The 23,239-nt window shown below is 35.3% G+C and overlaps 1 protein-coding gene across 3 annotated transcripts in view; it reads right to left on the reverse strand.

Annotated features, from left to right (window-relative positions):
- Nucleotides 1-4,305: 4,305 nt before the first annotated feature.
- TBC1D15 (TBC1 domain family member 15) overlaps nucleotides 4,306-23,239 on the reverse strand; it is a 37,418-nt gene continuing 18,484 nt past the window's right edge. For all 3 annotated transcript variants that reach the window (XM_051795954.1, XM_051795953.1, XM_051795956.1), the window contains 12 exons: nucleotides 22,381-22,480; nucleotides 21,172-21,369; nucleotides 19,152-19,280; nucleotides 17,240-17,343; nucleotides 16,857-16,951; nucleotides 15,324-15,440; nucleotides 12,495-12,595; nucleotides 11,678-11,777; nucleotides 11,301-11,398; nucleotides 7,056-7,172; nucleotides 6,360-6,446; nucleotides 4,306-5,712 (listed from right to left, as the gene is read on the reverse strand). In XM_051795954.1, coding sequence (XP_051651914.1) covers nucleotides 5,506-5,712; nucleotides 6,360-6,446; nucleotides 7,056-7,172; nucleotides 11,301-11,398; nucleotides 11,678-11,777; nucleotides 12,495-12,595; nucleotides 15,324-15,440; nucleotides 16,857-16,951; nucleotides 17,240-17,343; nucleotides 19,152-19,280; nucleotides 21,172-21,369; nucleotides 22,381-22,480 — 1,453 coding nt within the window. In that variant the 3' untranslated portion in view covers nucleotides 4,306-5,505. The remainder of the gene's footprint in view (nucleotides 5,713-6,359; nucleotides 6,447-7,055; nucleotides 7,173-11,300; nucleotides 11,399-11,677; nucleotides 11,778-12,494; nucleotides 12,596-15,323; nucleotides 15,441-16,856; nucleotides 16,952-17,239; nucleotides 17,344-19,151; nucleotides 19,281-21,171; nucleotides 21,370-22,380; nucleotides 22,481-23,239) is intronic.

Below are 23,239 nucleotides of genomic sequence, written 5' to 3' on the forward strand. Positions count from 1 at the left end.
AGCCAGGACAGCTGACCTAAACTCACCAAAGTGATACTCCATACTTGTGGGAACAAGCTGAGTCAAGCTGCACCTGCATTCAGTTAATTAGAATCAAAAAGGAGTCTTTCAACCTTGACGGGTGTTTTGACAAAGAGAGTGCCATGTTCTCAAAGTGGAAAACCACGTAATGGTCTGCATAAGGGCATGCATGGTTTTTTCCCGTGGCTGAAAACAGTCACGACATGATACGAGTGTGAATATGTGGAATCAAAACACCAGTTTAGCAAGATCCTGGGAATTCTAGTTAACTGAATGACACTACCAGGTGCTGTTTACCAAAGAACTCTAATAAAACAGAAATGCAGAGAGAGATCTGCGGAGAATCCCGAAAACTGAATGGTGTGTGTGCAGCCTTGTTTTTTCACTGCCCACACCATACCATGTGCCATTGTGCTCAGCCATAAACACTTACAGAAGGGAGGAGGAAGAAGCAGGGACATTCATGGTCATGGTGTTTATCTTTCCAAGTAAACCTGTGGTGAGGTCTTGCTTTCCAGGAAGTGCCTGGACACCTGCCTGCTGATGGGCAGTAGTGGATGAAATCCTTTGTGCTTTGCTTCTGGGACCAGCATTTGCTTTCCCTGTTAAACTGTCATTGCCTCAATCCATAAACCTTCCTGCCTTCCTGCTATTTTCTCCCCATCCCATGGGAGAGGGGAATGGGTGAGGGGCAGGGTGGGTGCTTGGCTGCTGGCCAGTGTCAACTACAGCATACCAAGAGGAAACTGCCTTTTGCTGGACTGCCAGAGCCTGGGCAGCAGTTTAAACTCTAAACAATAGGGCTCTGCAGTTAGTTGGTTAATAACAAGATACATCTGTAAAAACAGTCTAAGAACTAATGTTAAGGTAGGGTATACGTGAGCCTGTATAATCAAAAATATATACTATAATTGAATTCTTTCAAAACAAAACCCATCTAGAAGACTTCATTTATTTGAATTACACAGACAGTTTGAAATATATATTTGATTCAACTGTGAAATTCATTTTGGATGAGGCAAAAAAGTGACATCCTACAGTATATTTTTTGTTTGCCATTCATCAGAAAATTCAATATGTGCCAAAGATATTCTCATTTAACATGAAAAAATAGCACACATTCTCTAAAAAATGTTTAAGAATAAAATCCTCACTTGAACAAGAAATAAATTCAAGCTTAATTTATACAAGGCCTGCACTGCAATAATATCATTTAATTGAATAGCGCATTTTCAAGTCCCACTAAACACGAAGCACAACTCATCTTTTAAAACCATAAAAAAATCACTTGAAAGCATCTTTAAATCAAAAACAGTATCACACATATATGAAATCTGTCTGTTAAGTGCTCAGTTATGTATCTGTGTCTTATCACCTTATCAATGCTCATATTACATCAACTATTGAGCCAGACATAGGTACATAATTGCACAGAGAGAACCAAGGGTTAGGATTTTCTGCATTAATCCCAGCCACCATAGGGCAGCTCATGGAATTTTTCTTTTAAGAACAAGCACTGGTCTCTCTGCCATACTTCTGTCATACAGAGATGGCATCAGCCACTGACCAAATGTTCAGAAAACAGACAATAGATTTGAAAAATATATTTTAAAGTATTTTGACAGGCACACATAGAATTATTGTTACTAACCACTCTTCTGCAGCCCACAGACCAAAATTCAGTTTTAATACAGCCCATTTAATTACTTTTTTCGAATCCTGTAATGCAGATGCATTTTTAAAGTATCACTAACCTCTTCAGCACTGTCATTTCTGTTGTCCAGCAGGGAACGGTTTGAGGAAAACATAGCTTCTACTTACAGAAATTCAGTCCCATACTTGGTAGGGCTTCATCTGCACCACAGTAGGATGCACAAATCATGCTAGCAATACCAAAACTAGTTCACAATCCAAATTCTGAATGATAAATCATTCCCCATAAAATCTTTTTTTCAAGTTAGGCAAGTGTCTTGGAACAGAAAATTATCTAGAAAAGCAAGGAAAAAGTGCCTCACCTATTTTGAACGAAAATATTACTTCAAAAACTGGAAGCTAGAATACTTTTTATGGGTTTCTGAAAAGTTTCATCAACGGAGTTTTAATTTGGTGCTTAAGAATATATTTGAAAGTAATGAGGAATCTGGTTCCTCATTGTTTTGGCTAAAGGGGGCCAAAGAATTTTTTCGATTAATATGTGAGGAAAAACTGGAGAGAATTATTTATGAGGCACCATCAGCATCTTAAAATTGTCCACCAGAATAATTCAAAGATTTTAGGAAAAATCTTGTTAGCACCAAAATTGGGCTTTGTTGAACATCAATGCCTTAATTGTAATTAATCTACAGATCAAAACAAACACATTGCTAATACAATAAACATCTGATTCTGAAAGCAATCAGGACCCATTGTGACATATATATAACATATATAGTCTTAAATTCCTTAGGAAGATTACCCACAACAACCAACACAAAACCTCCACACCCAACATGGGTTTGAAGGCCACTGGCTCTGATATTCACTCTGTGCAAACACTGTCACTGTAGGTGAACAGGACTGGCACTACTCAAGGTAACTGAAGTCCTAAGTGATTACTGTGGGCAACTTAGAATCATCTTTTTATAGTTTTCAACCTCCCAGTATCAAAACCATTCCATAAACATTAATATTAGTCTAAACTTGCAAAAACCTCCACCTATTCACCTTTTTGTAAGCTATCATCTTGCCCACAAACAGAAGAAAACATCAAGAGTGTATTTTCAAAACAAATAAAATTGTCCAAATAGACAAAAGAAAAAGGTCTGTCTTAAAAAGAACTTACATAAATGTTAATTTTCCCCTTGGAACTGATAACACTGGAAAACTGCTATGCCTGAAAAGTATTAAATTTTAAATACTTGCCCCCAAAAGATAATTATCTTGAAGTCAAGCATTAAAAAGCAAAACAGGTTTGCAGGAGCTATACAAGTATTCCCTCTTTTATAGTCTGACAACTGTAACAAAAACCGTGTTCAGAATTGGTTCATATGTAATAATTGTAATCTAGATCATTCACATACAAAAGAAATTTGCACATCCTGAACCTTCCTGAACCCATGGCATTTCAGCCATCATGATCCTCATTAAGGCCTCTCACAGCATTTGTAGTCTCCACTTAGACTAAATCCATCCCTAACAATAAGGAATAATTTGGTGGACAATGAGGTTCCTTTTGCAACTCTTGGCAAGGCTGCTTGTCAGCAGGAAGAAAACTACAGATAAGGAATGCTGCAAGGGGCATTGAATCTTATTGTTGGGAAGCAGAACAAGCCTACCTACCCAAGCCTTTCACAGCAGCTGCTGCTCACTCTTAATTCAGGCTGATAGTCCTTCTTAGCACCATAGCTGTAATTCTAACAAATGACAGAGTTCCACTTAAATAAGCTTTTCCTAAACATTCGAGTATTCATGTTCAGTCAATTATGGTTTTCTTCAAGACCTTAGTGTCTTGCATATAGTTTTTTATAGCTGCATATCCTGAATAAGAAAGAACCATGCACAATTAGCTGACAGGCTTGCCCACTGCATTTCTGTTGTAGACATTTCCCTCCTCCTTCCATAGTTTCGTTTAACATAATTTTTGATAAAAACGTTTTGCAAGTACACTTCAAAGTGAACTAGGTGCTCTAAAAAATACTGAAACTAACTTGCTTGCTGTATTTGAACCAAAGTGTTGAATATCCAAGTTCTAATGCCTTTCTGTATTGTATGCCATATTAAATTTAACTGCCAAGAAGTACAATGCTTACCAGTGAACAAAGGCATGATGCTTCACAGTAATTTCCTGAACAGGAAATGAAAGGCTACAGATAATGCTGAGCTGTGAATCCCTGACTTTCACTGCATAAGATTCAAGTTCTTATTAACTGATGAGAGATAGCACATTGACAATATTAAAACCAAAATCTATACCGATTCAGCTGTCCAGTTTGTTCACAACTGGTAAGAGAAGTTTAATCAGCTCCCAAATTATTGTAACAAGTTGATTTATCTATTAAAGCCTTTTTGTATTACTTATATTTGCTTAAGATGGCACAAATAACATTTGTAAAAGTAAACTGCTTCAGAAGAAAAGAAAGCTCTGCCATGTCCCACACATCAACCGCCTAGAGAGGAAAGGTGTGTTCCACTCCGTAATATACTCCCACTGCCCTTCATTACTAACAAAATATATAATATCCATGGACTAACCATTAGCTCTCCCCTCTATCTCATGTTCTTATATCAACAACCAGACAACTAGATTTTTTTCTCTAAATATGATTTAATTAAAAACACTAAATCAGCTTTGACTTTTATTTTATATATGTACAATAGTTACCAAATAATGAATACACTTAATCAATTATGTTAAATTTCACATAACATCAAAGGACATCAGCATGGCATGGAATAAGCTCAATGCCTTTTGCAGATACAAAAAACAAAAGCATTAATGTTAATTGTGATTATTATTTTGGTTTGTGGTTTGTTGGTTGTTTTTTTTATAACCTGCTTATTAATTCTCCAAATTATGTTGCCATACAAAACAGTAAGTATTTAATTGATCAGTTAATATATTAGCAAATATGAACATTTGTAAAGTTTGCAAGAAATCAATTGCAAAATTACCTCAAGTGTAGAACTAAATGTATTCACGTGAAAGTTACCTGAAGTTAGAAAAATTTTGAAAAAGAGCCCAGGTTGGAGCTGTGCATTAATTTGGTCAAACTGATTCATATGAATGAACAGTCAAGTTTATTCTGATATTGAAAATATTACTATCCTTTTTATTATTCACAAACATTTGTGTATATAGTGTGTGTATGTGTGTAAATATATATAGGTATATATAAAGTGAAGATATGTTAATGTAAAAATATACTGTTCATCCGCTCCCAATTACACAAAATGCAGTATTTGGACATTAAACTGTGTAAGTATGAATGTCCATTTCAAATCTACATTCAACCAGCAACAAATACTTAGAAGTATTTTTGTAAACATTTGAGATAGGGAAAATCCATTTGCAAAACAATCTTCCTTTAGCACATCAGCATCTCTTCAGCTTGAAAACTTTGTACAGCAGCTTCAGATGGCATATTGTGAATCTGCTCAAATCAAAGAGCTCACACTGTCTTAGATCAATGTGTGAAAGCTCAGCAAATGCAGAATTTTCAAATCCATTCTTAATCACCATCCATTTCCAGTTTTCCAGCAAAAACAAAATGCACTTGGCTACAAAAATATTAAGGAATGTTATTGAAAACAAAAGGCTATCTTGGTAGAAGAAACTACAAAAATAGTTAAGTTGAGTCATGTTGTAAAGCTTTAATGCAAGAGCATTACAGTACAGATTTTCTTTACAACCTTAAAGCTTAATCAACACCAATTTAAATATCCATCTCTCAAGTGCTTGAAAAAATGTGCTCAGTGAAAGTCTTTCTTCAATGTAACCAACTGATGTTACGCAGGTGTCAGGCTCTGCGTCTCAGACATCTGCTGAGCGCTGTCTTGTGTTCCATTGGCAGCAATTACAGGTGTTGAGATACTCTGATATAACGACGTTGGACAACTCAGCTCAGCTCCACTTTCATCCTCTCCAGTATCTGAATCCGGTGTTACAGAACTGCTTTCTATCCCCAGAATCTCACTAACTGCTTGAGGCAATTCCTGGAAAGGAGGAGGCAGGAGAAAATATTAAAAATCACTGTAATAAAATGAAAAAAAGTTAATAACGGCAAGGTCCCCCTCTGTCTGTCCTGCACCCCCAGTAACTAATAATTCATCTCAATTTAGCTGTACTGAAAGCTACTCTCTCAGCATTACTTGCATTACCATCTTCTGTAGCTGCTTTTCAAAAAGACAGCAAAGGGAACAGGCTCAATAATCAATTCTCACTTAACAGTATTATTTTCATTACAAAAATAAAAGTCTTATCAACTATTATAATTACACTTCATGTTATTGAAATTAGTTTTATCAGGTTACCTTTTAGTTTTCTGCCTAATAAGTCTGGTATGCCTAATAAGTCAGCAATCCACACTGAACATCAAATTTCTTGCAATGAGGTTATCTAGTGAGAGTTGAGAAATCACAACCAAAATGCACAATCCAGCTTTCCACCAGTGAACAGTATTAGTCTATAAAATCCATCACTCTCGCTTACAGACTTTCAGAATATAGGTGCTGCATAGCTACAGAACATCCTTTATTTAGGCATTTAGTTATTTCACAAGTCATACATGAACACTTACAGCTAACTACATACTTTTACTGTCTATAAATATTCACAGTAGATATATTCAAAATATCTTTACCTTGCAATTCATCATCTGCATGGAAATTGCTTCTGCTTTGCAGAGTATATATTCCACATCGATTTTCATTGACAGTTCATTGATATGCTAAAAATTCATTCACAAAGGATAGTGAGATAAATGGTAAGTACGCTTTACTGCAAAATACACTGCATATAAGTATCACCTTATAAGCCTGCCCTTAAGCTATGAAATGCTAGACATAGGCTATTTGCTTTAAGAAATGGCTACTCAAAGATATAGTCTGCAACAGCTGGCTTTCACCAGTATCCAAGATCTGCAAGAGGAATCCATGGTACTTCTAAATGTGACAAACTATCTAGGCCTCCTACGTACTTTCCCAGTTCACATTTTCAGAGATAAATTAGATGACAGAAGAAAAAGCAAAAGTTAAGATTAAACATACTAAGCAGTAGTCTGAGGGGAAGAACCATTTAATGATCTCATCACTAAACAGACATCCAATAAACCATTTTGAAAGCATGGAGGATAGACAATCAGTTGACATTTAACCCCTTGGAATATAGTATGCATCTTTTCCTCCCCCGATATAAACCACAATCATCTTGCATTAACTGCAAAATGTTAATTAATATTTAACTTAATATTCAAAACACAGCCCCATACTAGCCACTAGTAAGACAATTAACGCTACCCCAGCCAAAACCAGCATGATAATGCATAAGAATTCAGTACCTTTAATATGTCATTAAAGTCATAATGCTTGTCCATTATTTGCTGTTTTTCAGATTCTAAGATAGCACAACAAAGGAGAAGATGAAAATTTTGACAAGGCAATTCTGTCCACATGACCTGTTGAAATAAACAAAACACATCTGAAATGCTTATACTTCTCATGTGAAAAGCAGATCTTAGAAAATAAATAAGTCCTCAAGCCGAGTTGCTTAACTAACAATAAACTGTTTTTGAAAGCAATTAAGCATTTGGACAATTATTTGGAATTTTTGTTTTGGCCTATTAGTGATAAGTGCAAGTCTGAGTCACCAAATGCTTATCTGGTTCTTTAAGACTTCTGTGTCTACCACATTGTCCACTATAATGCTATTCAGCTGCTTGAGCTTGTGGTCTTGTGAATGTGTGTTCTGCCTCAGCTCATGTGAAACAGAAGTAATTAAAACTAAAAAATTATTAGTGTCTGCAAGTGTGAATTAGTAGAAGTGTGTCATGCTCAGCAATGCCTTAAAAAAGTTCCTATGGGTTATAAATAAGGTGATAAAGTTGTTCCCAATCCCCCCACTAGAAGAACCTAAAGATATGTACATGCACGTATTTGGGGGTGGGTGGGTGTTACTTTCTGACTGCAGACACACTAGCTTTTGGTCCTGTGAAGGATACAATTAACCATTCTCGAGTTCACTGGGACTAAAATTTATGCAACCTCAGTACTAATACCCTACTTTAGCAAATTCAGGAAAATCTTTTTTAAAAAGTATTTGAAGAGAATGTGTGTGGTGGGCAGAAAGCTGGAAAACAGTTTTGACAACAAAACCAGAAAGAAGCAAAAATCTGTTTGCACAAATCACTCTGACAAACAGATGCAGGATTTAAGACAATGGATTTAGTCTCAAAAAAGGCAGATAAGAAAGTAGACTCATGAGGATTCAGTTTTACTTAATTAGTAAAAATCTTTTTTCATCATTATTGATGGAGTACAACCTTAAAGCTGAGCAAGAGCTTACTTCTACTTGAACTATGTAGCCTGTAAACAGAACTGCATCAATATGAAAGATATCCAAACCAGGTTCACCCAAAATAAGGTGCAATTAATCTTGAATGTTTCAATTAAGATTCAGTTCCTTTGGTCCAGAATTAAATTTTCCATCTTTTTCAGACATCCAATATTCTCTTAAAGCATTCTCACTCCAGCAAAAAGACTGGAACGCAAATAGGCTGATTAACAGTAAAAACTGAACAAAAATGCCTATAGTCTACCAACCTCAGCCTGTCTACACACTACTGTGTTGGGGTTTTTTAACTTCTACTTCATAAGGAAATATTGACAAGTGTACATTGATTTGGTTCAACATGAAATTGCTGCCAAAAAAAAATCCATACTTTTTGCTACCATTTTTGATAAACCTTTTGAAGTCTGGTGCAGAGCATGCACTTAAGTCTATAAATACGTAACAGCAGCATTACAGTGTGCTGAAAGAATGGAAGAAAAGCAGCATTTAAATTATAAAATAATATCAAAACATACCACTTAAGAGTGATAACTCTTTTCTTATTATTTCTTTCTGATAAGGCTGTACAAGTAAGGATGCATTTGTTCTAGAGCTACCTCAGCATCCATTAATATTTGTAATCAATACTAGCACGTATGTAAAGTAACTCACCACCAGGTCATTCTGGCTTTATACTATGTGAGCAATACTAGAATAACACTGAGCTAGCTGAGTCATTCTGTTACAGAATTTTTCTTTTGGGATTCTTCTTTTTCCACCCAGCCTTCCTGCACCATCTTGAGAATGAAGCAACCCCCTGTGCAATCTAAAGATTTAAGAGTTGGGTGGAATTACCAGGTGATATTGCCTGCCTCTCCAGTGTCAAGGAGGGACTGAACTGCTCTCAATCTTGGGACATCTAAGCAGTAGGTCAGTATGCTGTCTATCTGGGCTGAGTTTGAGAGACAATGCTAAAATGTAAACCCACCCACGGACACAGCAGTTTAACCCACCTTCATATTTCTGTAAGAAGGCATTGCATGTAACATTGCAAATAACTGCAATCACGTAACATGTCGCAGCTTATCCACACAAGGCAGAATGCCTCCTCTCTATCGTGTGCAACTCTGTCACAGAGCGCTGGTACAACCACCCACATTTCCTACCACAATCTGATTATGGCTCTTGCTCATCAAGTGGGAGAGCTTGGATTTAGCCTCTACTCCAGCTGATGAGGACTGGCATCTCCCATCTCCAGGGTGAATGTCTAATAACCAGTCTACTGAAGAATCTTTTTCATTCATTTTTGAGATAAAACACTGAAAGTCATGAAGCCAATGGGAACAGGGACATACGAGTCAGAGGACAGAAACAGAGATCCACAAGAACACCCTGAAATTACCAGATTAAACAGAAAAAGCCCCAGAAGTTCTGGAACCTCAGATGGTACCTCTCCTTCCCATTCTACCCTCCACAAGTGAGTACGTCACAGGATAATATCGCCTTTAAATGGATTCCCTCAATACACGTGCTATTACAAAAGAGTACATGAGTTTTGCTCAGACTGAGATATCAAAAAAATACTGAGATACCTACTGATTACAATGCAAAAATTTCTCCTGTGCCTATAGCTTGCATATATCCCACTTATACATATCCCTGATACCAGTGAAGCTGCATGGCTACACACAGGAAAAAAACAACCCACTGTAAGCTGGACTTCAACTGTGATAAAGGTGACACTAGCTTTTACATAAAAACATCAACATAATGTCTTAATTAGTTTGCTTTAAAAAGGAAAACAAGATCTTCCCATTCTATATCTCCTAGCAAAGAAATTTAACACTTGTAGTAAACATGATGTGCAGGAAGGTACCTACAAGACTATCATATCAATAGGTTTCCATCATCTTCCTGAGATGAAAAAAAATGCTTGAGAGAGAAATATAGTGTGTTTCTTTTCTCTATGCACACATATACACACAATAAAACAGAGGTGATAAAAACAAACCAGCCTAGGACTATAAACTGTAAATAAAAATATTGTTGTCATCAACTTAAAAAGAAAAATTACTGTTTAAAAAAAATACTGAGAAGATAACATAATACTGGGGATAAGAGATGACTAAATTTCCCCACCGAAGCATTATCCTTTATACCTTGGCATAAGAGAATTCTTTTGGTACATATTAGTTTCCTTATTTATGAATGTTATTCGTAAACTTTTCCACCATCTGGTTAAAATACCACCTCAATACTCTATGATAGTAAATTCCACCAACTAATGATAAAAACCTAAAAAAATATTTACTTTAGACAGTTTTAAATACTGGTCCTCCTCTTTATGTGACTCCTTTTTCATTAGTAGAAAAAGTGAATAAAAGCATCAACATTATTTCTCATCCCACCGGAAACATTTTTCATTATATTACAAACTTTATGCATCTGAGCCCTGTTCTTTTCATTACCCTTCTGTTCCCCAACACGTGTGATGTTATGTCCTAGAAAATACTCCTTCCACTCATCTGAACATTTATTCTCTTGTTTGAGTTTTCAGTGGACGCAGTGCCCTTGCTAAATGCATCTTAGACAATAAACCTGTACTGCTGACAAGACTTCTCAATTTTCTTGGAACAAAGAATTAAAAAGTGTTCAACAAAAATATTAGTTCATCTTAATTATTCCATCCTATCCCAATATTGCCTAAATCAAAAAGGATCTCAGTAACCTGGATTTATTGGAACTTCAACATTTTCATGTTTTACATCATGTTTTTTGGCATCATAGGGCCTTATCATCAAGATTACCTAGATCTTCTGACATCATCCTCCTTATGGCTTTGGCTAACACAAACTACCCTGACAGTGCTTTACTCCGCTTAATCTAATAAAGTCCTACCAATCCCAAGGAATTAATCAAACACACATACACAAATGCTCTTTCTTCTAGCATGAACTGTTTTCCATTAACAGTGAACTGGTACTCTCCACTTACTACTTACACTCAAGAGTCTGATGTGAAGGATCCTGTCCAAACCTTTTTGAAAAAGCCAATTTATCCCCACCAGCTCCAGTAAGTATATTTTTTATTAACTTCCCAAGTTGTTCTTTTGGCTAAAAAGTCATAAAATATGCTCATTTGTCCTCAGATCATTGCATTAAATATTTGAATTTTTTTTAAATCTAACAGAGTATTAACACTTTTTGTTCTAAAGTCAAAAAACTGCTGGAGTTTGTGTGATGAAATATCTCCTTACCTCCCAGAGTCGAAGAATATCTTGAAAGCTAAATTCCCTTTTGAATCTGATGAGAAGCCACCGGAAGCAAAAATAAAGGTAGCCTGAGTCTTGAGATTCTAGGAATAAGAGTGTTACATTTCATAAGCACCAAATTTGGTAAGACAGCAGGTGAAAAAAAAAATAAACAAAAACCCCTCCCACTTTACAGGTATCCATTCATACCACTTATTTTAAAGATGGTAGCCCCTTTTCAAAATCAAAGATTTTTGCTGGAGGATGGCATATTTTTAAAATTGACCCTGTTTTTCAAAAGGCATGGAGCTATTAATTGTGCTATCAATGCACACAGAATGCAGTAAGCTGTTTCAGCTATTGTGCATGAATAATACACCTACCTAAATAACTGCAAAATCCACTGTCTAGCAAACGAAGTAAAGTACTCAGTTGAATTAGTTGTGTCTTCATACCCTGCATCTGTTCTTCAAAATTCTGATGCTGTATGGAATAAAAATATTAGCACTGTCATTTTTATTAACTCTATGATAATTTTGAGATTTGCAGCTATTTTTAAATTTTAAAAAAGTTTTGTTATTGCAACAGTGATTCTCATCCTTTTGGTATTTAACATATGGATATTTAACCATATTTAATACTTCTATCTAATGAAATGTCTGCCTTTTACTGAGAAGTTTAACTAAAGCAATGAACTCTATTTCTTTGCTAGCACTTTTGTATGTAATAAATGTTAGTTTCAATCAGTCCAAGCTCTGTACTTCCAAGCAGCATGACTGCACTCAAACCAAAAAGACAACTTGTTTTTTTTACAGTCACATTGTTTTGCCACATGCACATATAAGTTTCAATTTGTGGAAAGTCTAAATTGCATCTAATAAATACCAAAAGGCAGGTATGACAGGGAACAATTATCCTGAACAAAATCCTGCTTAAGACTCCCAATAAATACAACTTTGTCTGTGATGGCTCTGAGTTACTTCGGAACTCTTAAGGAGACAAGTTTGTCTGTACTGCACAGCAATAGTATTGCAAACCCACTGCAATGTGTAACAATCAGAAAAAGTATGCTGACTCCAAATATAAAAATGACTGCTTTAAAAGAATTCAAAAAACCCAATGCAATTTATAAATTACAATTAACTCCAAATGCTATCTGTAGCTTATCTGTTTACGTGGACTAAAAAAGCCTTATTTTACCATTTGATCCATATATGATACGAAGCACCAAAAGGCATCTACTTCATTCTCCATAACATACAAGACAGGTGACAGCAAGTCGCTCATCCCCTGCACATAACCTTGATGGAGAAAAAGGAGGAGGAAAAAGAAGATACGAATTTAAAATCATCAGTTACATAGTAATTTTTCAAGTGTGATTAATGACTGCTAAGCATTCCAAGTTTGTACAGATACTGTAATTCTACAATTCAACAATGATTTTGTAATCCAGAAGATCTAATAAGATTTATTAGCCATTTCTGCCAATCTAAAAAGAACATGAAGCAAACACATTGTTCTAGTAGTAGTTAAAATATGTACAAACTGAGCTGACATCACAATAGATTTTTAGCAAACAAGTTCCCATTTAGAGCTCAGGAACATATATTGATATTTTTAAGAAGATTAAATATATACCTTTCACCATCACAAATACAAACTTGTAAATAGTTTCCTTTCTATCTGTAATTGGTTGCCTTCTTCAAGACATTTAAAACTTTCTACTGTCTTCCCACTCCTCCACCCACTCCCAACTGAAGATTTTCATCTCAAATTAATTTAAAGAGATGTTGAGTTTCAATTCCAGGAATACATAATGCAACAGCTTTTATGAAGAAAATTTCACACTCTACACCTTTTTTTTTTTTTTTTTGGCACTGAATATGCTTTAAGGATTCCTTTATTTAGGGAAGTAGGGACTGTTCTACTTGGATGGTACTTAACACCCAAGCCTAAGACCATTTGTGTAACCAAGTAGACAACAACAAAGACTACTACGTATCAAAGCAAGGAAGGGAATTAATAGCAAAGCATTGCTTGCAAGAAGCACAAAATATATCTAGACCTGAATCAAGGATGTGCTTTTACGTTTCTATGCCTAGAAGTGGTCAATCAAGTTCATACTCCCTAAAAAGCACTTGCACGCCTTATAAGAAAAGCTTCCACTTAACAGGAGAAGGAAATGCCCAATAAAGCATATAATTTTTGCAAACACCTGTAACATTTTAGTTGTATATAAAAATTCACGATTTTATAGTGCCTCTTTCAGCTTTCTTGTTTTGAATTAACCGTCCAATTAAGACCAGGAGAAGACAATGATTTTTACAGATCATTTTTCCCCTTCTTCATGACTCTTCCAATTACCTTATCACTGATGCTAGTGTCAGCTTATCTACTGCCTTACTGCTGACCTCCCTAAGTAAGAGAAGACAATTAATGTGTATGCCTATCATCAGTGGTTGGTTCAACGTGACATTTCTCAGTTGGCTGACTCCATTTCTTAATGAAGTAATGGTAACTGAATAACTTTAAAGAGGATTAGAGTTAATGACTGAAAATATGGAGCAGGTGTGAGAAGAACAAGTGAGAATAGAACAAGTAACAGCAAAAAGATAACTGAAAGGTCAAAATTTCAAAAAGTTTTATTCCCCACACATTTCATACTACAGCCAACTAAAAATAAATTCAGAGAAAATTCTGTTCAAGACAGTTGAAACGTCTCTTACATAATAAAAACAATTTAATTAATGCAGACTTAAGGAATTTATTCAGAAAAATATTGTATCAAAAGCTGTTCTGTCCCCTTCCCTATCTGGCACAGTTTGTGGCATTATATAGATCTCTCTACATCTGCTGTCAAAAGATTAAGTGCAGTACTGCACCAGCACTTGAGTAGCTTAGAAGCCTTAGACAGTTACTATGTCAAATTTACTATATTTCCATTATTGTTATTCTTGCTTGCTTATAAAACAAAATACTTACCCACATTTAAGCTGTTTTTAATAGAGTGGGTGGTGAATCTGCTTTAATTTCACTTAAAATGTCACTGTGCATTAATGCAGGTTGAAATGTGGAAAGATGTGGAATAGAGATACATGTTTAAACCATCTCAATCAGTTTTGGTTTTCTCCTTTTTCCAGCCAAAGATCAAGACACTCTAAAGACTTTCAGAAAGGACAAAAGCTAACAAGAACTAAAGCTCTGCAGCATGTTTACTGGCAGTTAAAGATTTATTCCTACTTTCTGTCCTCAAAATCTGGCACGAAGTGGGCTTTTTGAACACCAAAACTTTTCTGAGACAGAATACCAAAAAAACCTCCCAGGTATACAATCGCAAAGTGTCATGCCATGAGTGGAGGGGGAACCAGCTAGAAGTATGTTTTCCCTCCCTCCCAAGACAGTTAACAAAAAGCAAGATTTAGGTATCACATGAACACTATGATTAAAGCAAGATGTTATATGCTCTTCCCTCTGCAACAGATGCATGCACTAAAGCGTAATTTTTGACAGATTGCTAAATGCAATCCTCAAGAACCAGCTTTTAAAATATTCACAATGACACCATGCTTACAAACAGCTGGTTCAGCATGCTGAGCTTTAATTACAGCAGTGGCAGCTTGTTTATAATTTTTACTGATATATCAGTCTTAAAAATGAATATAACACTCATGTTCCAAAGACCCAAACCCATTTAAAACTCTGAAAAAAGAAATAAGGAAAAAAAAACCAAGCAAAACCCACAAAAGCAACAAAAAACCCCCCACAACAGTAGGTCTATGGTGAAGACAAACTGCCACTTAATTTCCAATCCCATCTCAGCTGATGAATTCAGATATCTGCAATAAGCATCAAATGGAAGAGAGGAAGAAAAGCTGAACAAAGTTATCTACATTATTAAATACAACTCTTGGCATTTACAAAAAACACTGTAATCAATACAAGTCCAATTTTATTAGGAGGACTTAACATAAGCAAAGTTGCCCCATCAGAAATCAAAACGGTTTTTACATTCAGATGGACACAACTTACCTAAGTCAAAGTCATACATGCAATAGGTCATCAAAATATCGTGAAGTAAAATCAGTCCTGGGTTATCTTCACCTTCATAGAATTTATTTGTTCGATCTGTCCTGTTGACATCTTTTTCTAAGAAAACAGTCCAGATTTAAAAACATTTTCAAAACCAGTTCTACAAAGCCAGTACCAAATGAATTCAGAATGTTTAAGCTGCTGATTTCTTCCTCAAAGTGTTGCAAAGCTTTGAAGTGTTTGAGACAACTGCATAACTGATTATCATTGCAAAATAAAGAATATTTTAAAAGAAAAAAAATCCTTCCTATCTGCAATAAAAGGATTTGCTTATAAACATATTTTAAAGCTTTCTGCCTTTATTTTTGTTAATACATTTTATGGTAAAATTCCTGATTATAATTCAGCAAAAATGTTTTACATTTATGAGGATTAAGAAAAATTTGATGTCAGCTAGCTATACAATGCCAATTATGAATACTTAATGCGATGCAGCATAAACTATAGTTGGAAAACTACCATATGATCAGCTCGAAGACACTGTGATAGTTCATGACAGCATGTTAACAAATCCTGTTTAACAAGTTCCTATAACTCACAGCGAGATGAAACTGCTCTTTCATCAGGCAGTTTTGATGCCTCAAACATACCAAGTACACAGCATACTCTTTAATAATCTGAAATTCAAAACTGATGTCACGAAATCAGCAAAATTTTGAATGCACTTTAATAAAAGGAGTATTTTGTATTTTTGGATCTATTTTACAATATAAGCTTAATATTATCACCTACATTTCAAATACTTAAAAAGCAAAAAAATTGCTTCAACAGAAACAAGCAACTGGCCTTTTTTCAACTCTGAATATTATTTTTTTCTGTTATTACTCTCTAAAAATGTAGTTTACTAACCTACCAAGACTCTGATCCTTTCAGCTTGCCTGTTGAATAACTGCCTGAAATAAATTTAGTCTATATCTCAGAATAACACAAAAATCTTGTCCTGCCTCCTGAAGTAACTATTTAGTAATCCTAAACATTGGTGCCCAGATCTCACTACCAAAGAGAACTGAGGATACAAACCGCTATTAGTCAGCATAATTTCATGAAATTTTTAAAAGTAGATATAAAACCCTGCAAGTCAGAATGCACATACGCAAATCCCTGTAAGAAATTATAAAATATGGACAGACACATTTTCACTGTCTTATTGGATGTCATTATTTTAACAACATTTCTGGTAAAAACAAATCATGACATAACAGAAAATGAAGAGTCTTTTGTTATCAAGTAAAGGAAGTTTAAAAATCCAGCCATTTTGTAACACCAATGTGTAAGGTTCTGAATTACTCTAGTTAAAAAATATTTAGTATTAAGTATATAACAAAGTTTGGACACCTCTGGAAAGAGAAACATGTTAGTTTTTAGTGTTTCTACATACAGGTTCCTCAAAAGGGTACATTTTTTCAACTTCATATTAAACTGTAGAAGTGTGTGAATTTGTCCAGTTAGATATATTTGCAAATCTAAATTTACCTATAAGACTTCGGTAATCTCTTAATCTTGAATTTCTCTTTTCCTGTTCCTCACTGACAGATTTCCACTGCAGTTTCATCCTGAAATATTCATCCCTGAAGAAGAAAGATAACTTTGAAACCAAAACATTCTCAATTACTACATTTCTTTGATTTTTTTAATTTAAGCATTCATTCCATTTGTTCTTTGACATAAATGGAATAACATCACCCTGGTTATATAATATTTTTACTTTAATATAACAATAATTCTTAAGAAAGTCTCACATGCTTCTTGCATTCAACAATTTTAGCAGCTTCTTTCACCATTCCAAAAAGCTTTTTATCTTAAGAAAAGATGCAGTTTTTAAATTTATTTTGTAACAAAAAAATCACTGTACTCACGTTTTCCTTTTCTGCAGATTTGCTCTCTCTTCTTTAGAGCTATTCCAAGGAAAATACCCCAAGAGAAATTTCCATGCCTCCTTTCTTAAAGTATGGCAGAGACCCTAGGGGAAAATGGATATGAAATATCAACAAAAGACTATTTTCATATTGTGAGGAAAAGTTCCTAAAGCTATACAACACTTCTCAAAGTAACAACTTCATAGAATTTTTATATGTTGGTTTCTTCTTACAGTGTAGTCAAATCTCATGTGCTAACTAGGTATCACATCTGAAGAAAACAGACAGAAGAGAGTATGATTAAGCAAAAACTGTAGAAGCACTGGATTCATACTCAGATAAGAAAGCAACCTTAGAAAATAATTTTCTCCCTATGTTTTTGCTTCGCTGATAGGAATAAAAAACTTACAGGCATTACAGACTTCAAAAAGAAAACAAAAAGTACCTTTAAAATGTGTATATTTAAGTATCACACTGCTTAACTGCCAAATTTCTGGTCTTGCCACAAACTGATCATGAGGACTAGGCTTCCATATATTTATTTTTTTAAATAAATATTTTCACTTAACAAGACATGGCCAACCTTCAGACCAGTCTTCCATTTAAAGCTACCAATGTCCACTCAAGAACAGTGTTTGTCAGGAATCTCTCCAAGTAATGCTCAACATCTGTAGATGACAAAGCTGTAGATGTACTGGCTAATCACAGCCTGCTCTCATCAAAGGAGTTTCTTTCAACTCCTGTAGTACAGTTGTAAGAATGAGGTACTTTTGCCATGAGAGTCCCCAGTTTACCAGACCAAGGCCGGCTTGATTCCTCACTATATTTCTTCATTTACCAATAGCATCATCCAATACAAAACTAAGTAGAAACTAGAACTTTTCCAGTAACAGGCCAACAGTTTAAGAGATGCATTTTAACTTCTTTCATTTCTTTTTTCTTTAGTCAGGATGTGCACTTAATGTACTGGAAGTTATTGCGATCTTAAGTCACAAATAAAATAGAGCACTCACTCCTCTGGCAAGGGCAGAGATAATGGGAAAATGGGCTACAGGAAGAACAGATTTGTAGTAATTCTCATGATTGTGGAAGGGCCTTAACTGGGCACCTCAGGCACATGAATATTAAGAAACAGTCACAGAAACCAAAAAGGGCCTCCTTTTCACTCTACCCCCTTTACAGTACATTACTTAATATATACAGGTGTTTGAAATACCTGTAATATCAACACTATCATTCTCTACTTCTGTTCAAACAGACTGCATGCTTGCAAATATGCATCAACACACACACAATGAATGCACTAAGGCAGCTGGATTCCCACCAAAAAATAGAAATATTAAAGTAACATTAGGTAGAAAAGCCACAGGACATAACTACGGTTTTCAAAATTTCCATCACTGAGACTAAATTCACATTCATATTGCAAAACCCTCAGTTCAATTAAAAATATCAGCAAAAGTGTTTAGGACCGCTCTGATAAGGGTCAAATTCAGGCACACTCCTGGGCAAAAAGAGAAGTTTTTGCTGGAGAAGGGTAAAAAAAAAAGGAAACATTTAAAAGAAAAGAATAAACCCAATATCCTAACACCAAAGCACTGGTCTTTTCCGGAAAGCCACTTTGCTTTCTTTTCTTTATCACTTAAGCCTCTGTGTTTTCAAGTCACTCACTTCAGCTACCCACCACAAGATCCCTCTCCTCGTAGAGCACTTTGTATGTCTGCAAGACTGCTGAGGTATAGGTTAGCATGAAATCACGCTTTATGAAGTCTCTAACAATACTGACCGGGTCATGCTCAAAGTCCTGCATAAAGCATTACAAATATAATGAAAACAGCATAACCATGGTTTGGGAAGGAAAGTAAAAGGAGCCAGAACATAGGTCTTTCTGAAATTTAGAAAAACAAGTTACCCCTTTGAATATTGCTCGCTTTATGTAGTCCACATCTAAAATTCTTCCTTCAGAATCCATATTCTTAGCCCACTCTTCAGCTGACACAGGTTCTCTTCTACTAACTTCAGGCTGTTTTCCTAGATCGATCTGAAACACAAACGCATTATATTAATCCCAACAACGTGCTTCAGTAGTTTCAAACAACTGCACAAAACTGCCCAAATAGCACTAAGCTTGACATATTCTTATATTCAGTGCAACAACATTTTCACATGCACATACCTCAGCAGCAACTCTAAGGATCTAAGGCTGTGTCCACATGAGCAGGAGTGTGGACCAACACAAACAGATCTTTAGAGTAAGATACTCTGTACTGAAGACCTGGCTATACATGTTAATATTTCAGATTTTGGAGGATGTATGTGTGTTTTAAATAAACTTCTATCCCCAAAAATCTCTGAGCTAGCTTCTCATAAACTAAAAGCCTCTATGCAACTGGAAATGTATTAGGTATGTGCAACTCAGCAAACAAGGACAATAGAGAACTTCACTTCAAAAACACATTCCTGATACACAGTAGTGCATCTTGAGAGAACTGAAAAACAACTTGTGCTCAGAGACGCTATCCCCACACAGACTGCACAGTGTGACTGAGAGATCCATTTCAGTACACTTAAAGGCCTCTTGAGAAGCCGCAAGACTGTATGTACTTCAGTGTCGCAGGACAGAAATTGTGTGAACAGTTTCTGTTGCATTTCTGTGATTTCTCCCCTGGCATGGCTGGGTGCTGATAGTAAAAAATGCTGCGCCACTAATATGGCTGCAGGCCTTGTGCCAAGATGCCAAGGAGGAGTTTTGGGAGGTGAATAAAGTTTTCTCATCTCCTATGACCACCTGTTGTGGTCCAATTAGCAGGGAACAGCAGAGCATGTTTTCCTTATGTAACCAATGTTGTGTGAACAAGAAGCTGAGCGTCATGAGCACTATATAATCTGTCTTTCTCCTAATAAATCCGACATTTGCCTGATCATATTGATCCTGGAGCAATCTGTCCATACCCTTCCATCAACACTTCAGAACTTCTAACACCCATCCAAAGTTTCAGTTTGTGGTTAGTCTCTCTCAGATCCCAAATTGCATGTTTAAGCACAGCAGAATTCAGCAGACAGTAATTCCTTACTTCCTACAAATATTTTTATGACAGCAAGCCCCAAATGAATTTGTGTTTCAACTCTTTCTTCATAAGTCCAAGGCATTTGTCAGATTAAGACATATAGGTCAGTGTTTCCATATGTCACATTCCTTATACTTTTTCTCATGGATAAATTAACTGATTAAGTGCTAGGCAGCAACTTCCTAGAATTACCTAGTTCAAACAGCTACTGCTAAGATATTAACACTACCTTGAACTCAAGAAAAAAAAAGCATAAAACAGATAATGCTTTGAAAACATGTAAGCCACTTAAATAGTAATCACAAGCACTTAAAAATAAACCTTTTCCACCTATCTGTAAAAGACACCAACAGGAGCCCACAGTGATTCATGGTCCAATTATAAGTTCATTCCAGCTTTGGTTCCAATCATATATAAATCTGTAATTTATACACCCTAGACATTAATCATCCAATTAAATACTTTGTTTTAATCTTAGTCCTCTTAAAAGAAACTGAAATGTTAAAAGTGATTAGGCAAAAAAGTTAGTTATTAATCTGCATTCCCCAATCTTATTTAACCTAGCTCTGACATCAGAGTAAATATAAAATCAGACACTTTTTAAGGGAGTGACTCTAAGATAACTATAGTCAACATTTCCTTAGTTACAAATTTCCTTTCAAAGCAAAACTTGGACTTGCATGAATAAAAATGACGTATTCAGAAGTAACTGATGATGATCCTAACTCTCGTGAATAAATGGCAACGCAGCATGTACCACAATTGCATAAACGGTATAACTCACCATGCTTCAAGTCCTACCATTCCTTTAAAGGAGTGCATAAAAACAATCAATGCCTCTCTATCATGCATTTATACACTCACTCGGGTAATGACTTCAAATCCTGGTTCTTCCTGCTGATTTATCTTCAGCCCTGGAATAGTATCATGGATAAGGTCTGCCATCTCTGATGGTGGTCGCCTTTGATTTGATGGGTCACTTAAGCGGAAACTGTCAAAAATATAGTTTGTGACTTTGGAAAATCTTCCCATTGTTACGGTGTATGGATCTCTCTTCAATTTCTGTGTTATAACAAAAAAAAACAAACAAGCAAAACACAAAAAGCCTCAGACTATTTGTAATTCTTGCACTCAAAGCAAAGCATCAGGGAAAGTCCCATAGGTCTCAAAGTTACTGAAGTTTCGTGTATCAGTAGTAACACAGAGCAGTCATCACATGATTAAAAAAATATATCTTAAGTATGAAGATTAGACACCAGTGTTCTTGGTAAGCCTGAGCTATGTATAGGACTGGATCAGATCTCCTGTTTACCTTCCAGTGATTAATGGCACAAAACATCATCCTTATGCCCAGTCTCCCTACCTTCATAGAAAAAACACTTTTAGCCATCACGTACTCTGCTAGGAATCTCACATAAAATTTGATTTGACAACTAAATCCAGAAAGTAATGTAATTCACTCATGAAGATTTTCTTTAACTAAATAGGTCAATGGGTCAAAACTCTGGCCTCATTGAAGCCACTGAAAGTTTTGCTGCTGACTTTCAGAAGTCAATAGACCCCACCAAATGATAAGCAGTTTTAGCATTAAAAAAAGCCTTTTTTTAGGCAATATTGTCCTCTTTGCTGCTGTATTTCCAGCATCCTTTCAAAAGTGTCAGAAAATATCAATGAAAAAATATTTAGTCAAAGAAAACTTAAAAATTATAATTAATATATTTTGGTAACAACTAAAATTTTTCCTTTTTCCTCTAAAATTTTCTCTACACAAGTGTATAGAATCATAGAGAACATGAATAGGTTTGAAATAGTGCCAGAGGGAAATAAGAAGTTATTAGATCATAGAAAACAACTTATAATTAAGTGTACTTCCTATAGTAGGCATTTGGTTTAGGATACAGTCAATGCTTCTACAATGTCATTATTATTGGTAATAATTAATAATAATGCCATAAATGGCATTGTTACTTCAATAATGGCATTAAATCATTATTCAGGGAATATTTCTGTGACATGGTAGGGTGGATTTTTTTAATGCATCTTCAGAATAAAAAATTGCAAGATAATACATACTTGTAATAAACCATACGACGGTTCATCAAGGAGATTTTCAAAAGACTGAGACAGTGACTTCTGAGTCTTCACAAGAAGAACCTGTTCATGATCTGGAGATCTGCAATAAAATTAAAAAAGGTTGTCTGGGTACCACCTTTATTTTCTGAATATATTTTTAGAACATTTACTGGTTTTTGAAGTCACATTTCAGGCTTTGTGCAAAAAAAAAAAAAAAAAAAAAGGCAGATTTCATGCAAGATCACTCTTAGTCCTTAGCACAGGTTAACAAGCTAATGCTACACAGAACAGGACTTCAATTTTTGAATTGTGCTTTTTTGTTCTTTTAATAATGAAGCTTTTAAAAGCTTTTGAGAAATTACTCTGGAAGATAACTCCATTTACCTGTAAGTGACAGAAGTTTTCTTCAATGATAGTTTTCTATTTTTGACAATGGACAAAAAGAAGATGTGACACAGGAAATACAGTGAGACACAGTCAGCTTCAACACAATATATGCTGAAACTCCTTTAACGTAACAGAGGAATTGAAAAGAGCCTATGTCACCTTATACAGTTAAGGAATTCTTTCTACTAGTTAGTAAATCTTACATTAAGGAATTACATTACATCAAGGAATACAAACTGCTTTTCAATGTATGGAAACACATCTATACATTTCTAACCCAAAGTATTACAACAGACACTGTCAGAATAATTCTAAGATTCATACTGATAGGAGCTTAAAAAACACTAGAGCCATTGTATTATGAAACAGAACCATTTCAGTACAAATGTATTTCTGTGTAGACTCCAAAAGCTAAAGGAACACAAACCTGATTTGGCCTAACACTGTATTTGCTCACTCTCATTCAATACAG

Source organism: Manacus candei, unplaced genomic scaffold, assembly GCF_025592945.1.
Source record: "Manacus candei isolate 608988 ecotype Guabito, Panama unplaced genomic scaffold, ASM2559294v1 h1tg000043l, whole genome shotgun sequence".
NCBI classification, from domain to species: domain Eukaryota; kingdom Metazoa; phylum Chordata; class Aves; order Passeriformes; family Pipridae; genus Manacus; species Manacus candei.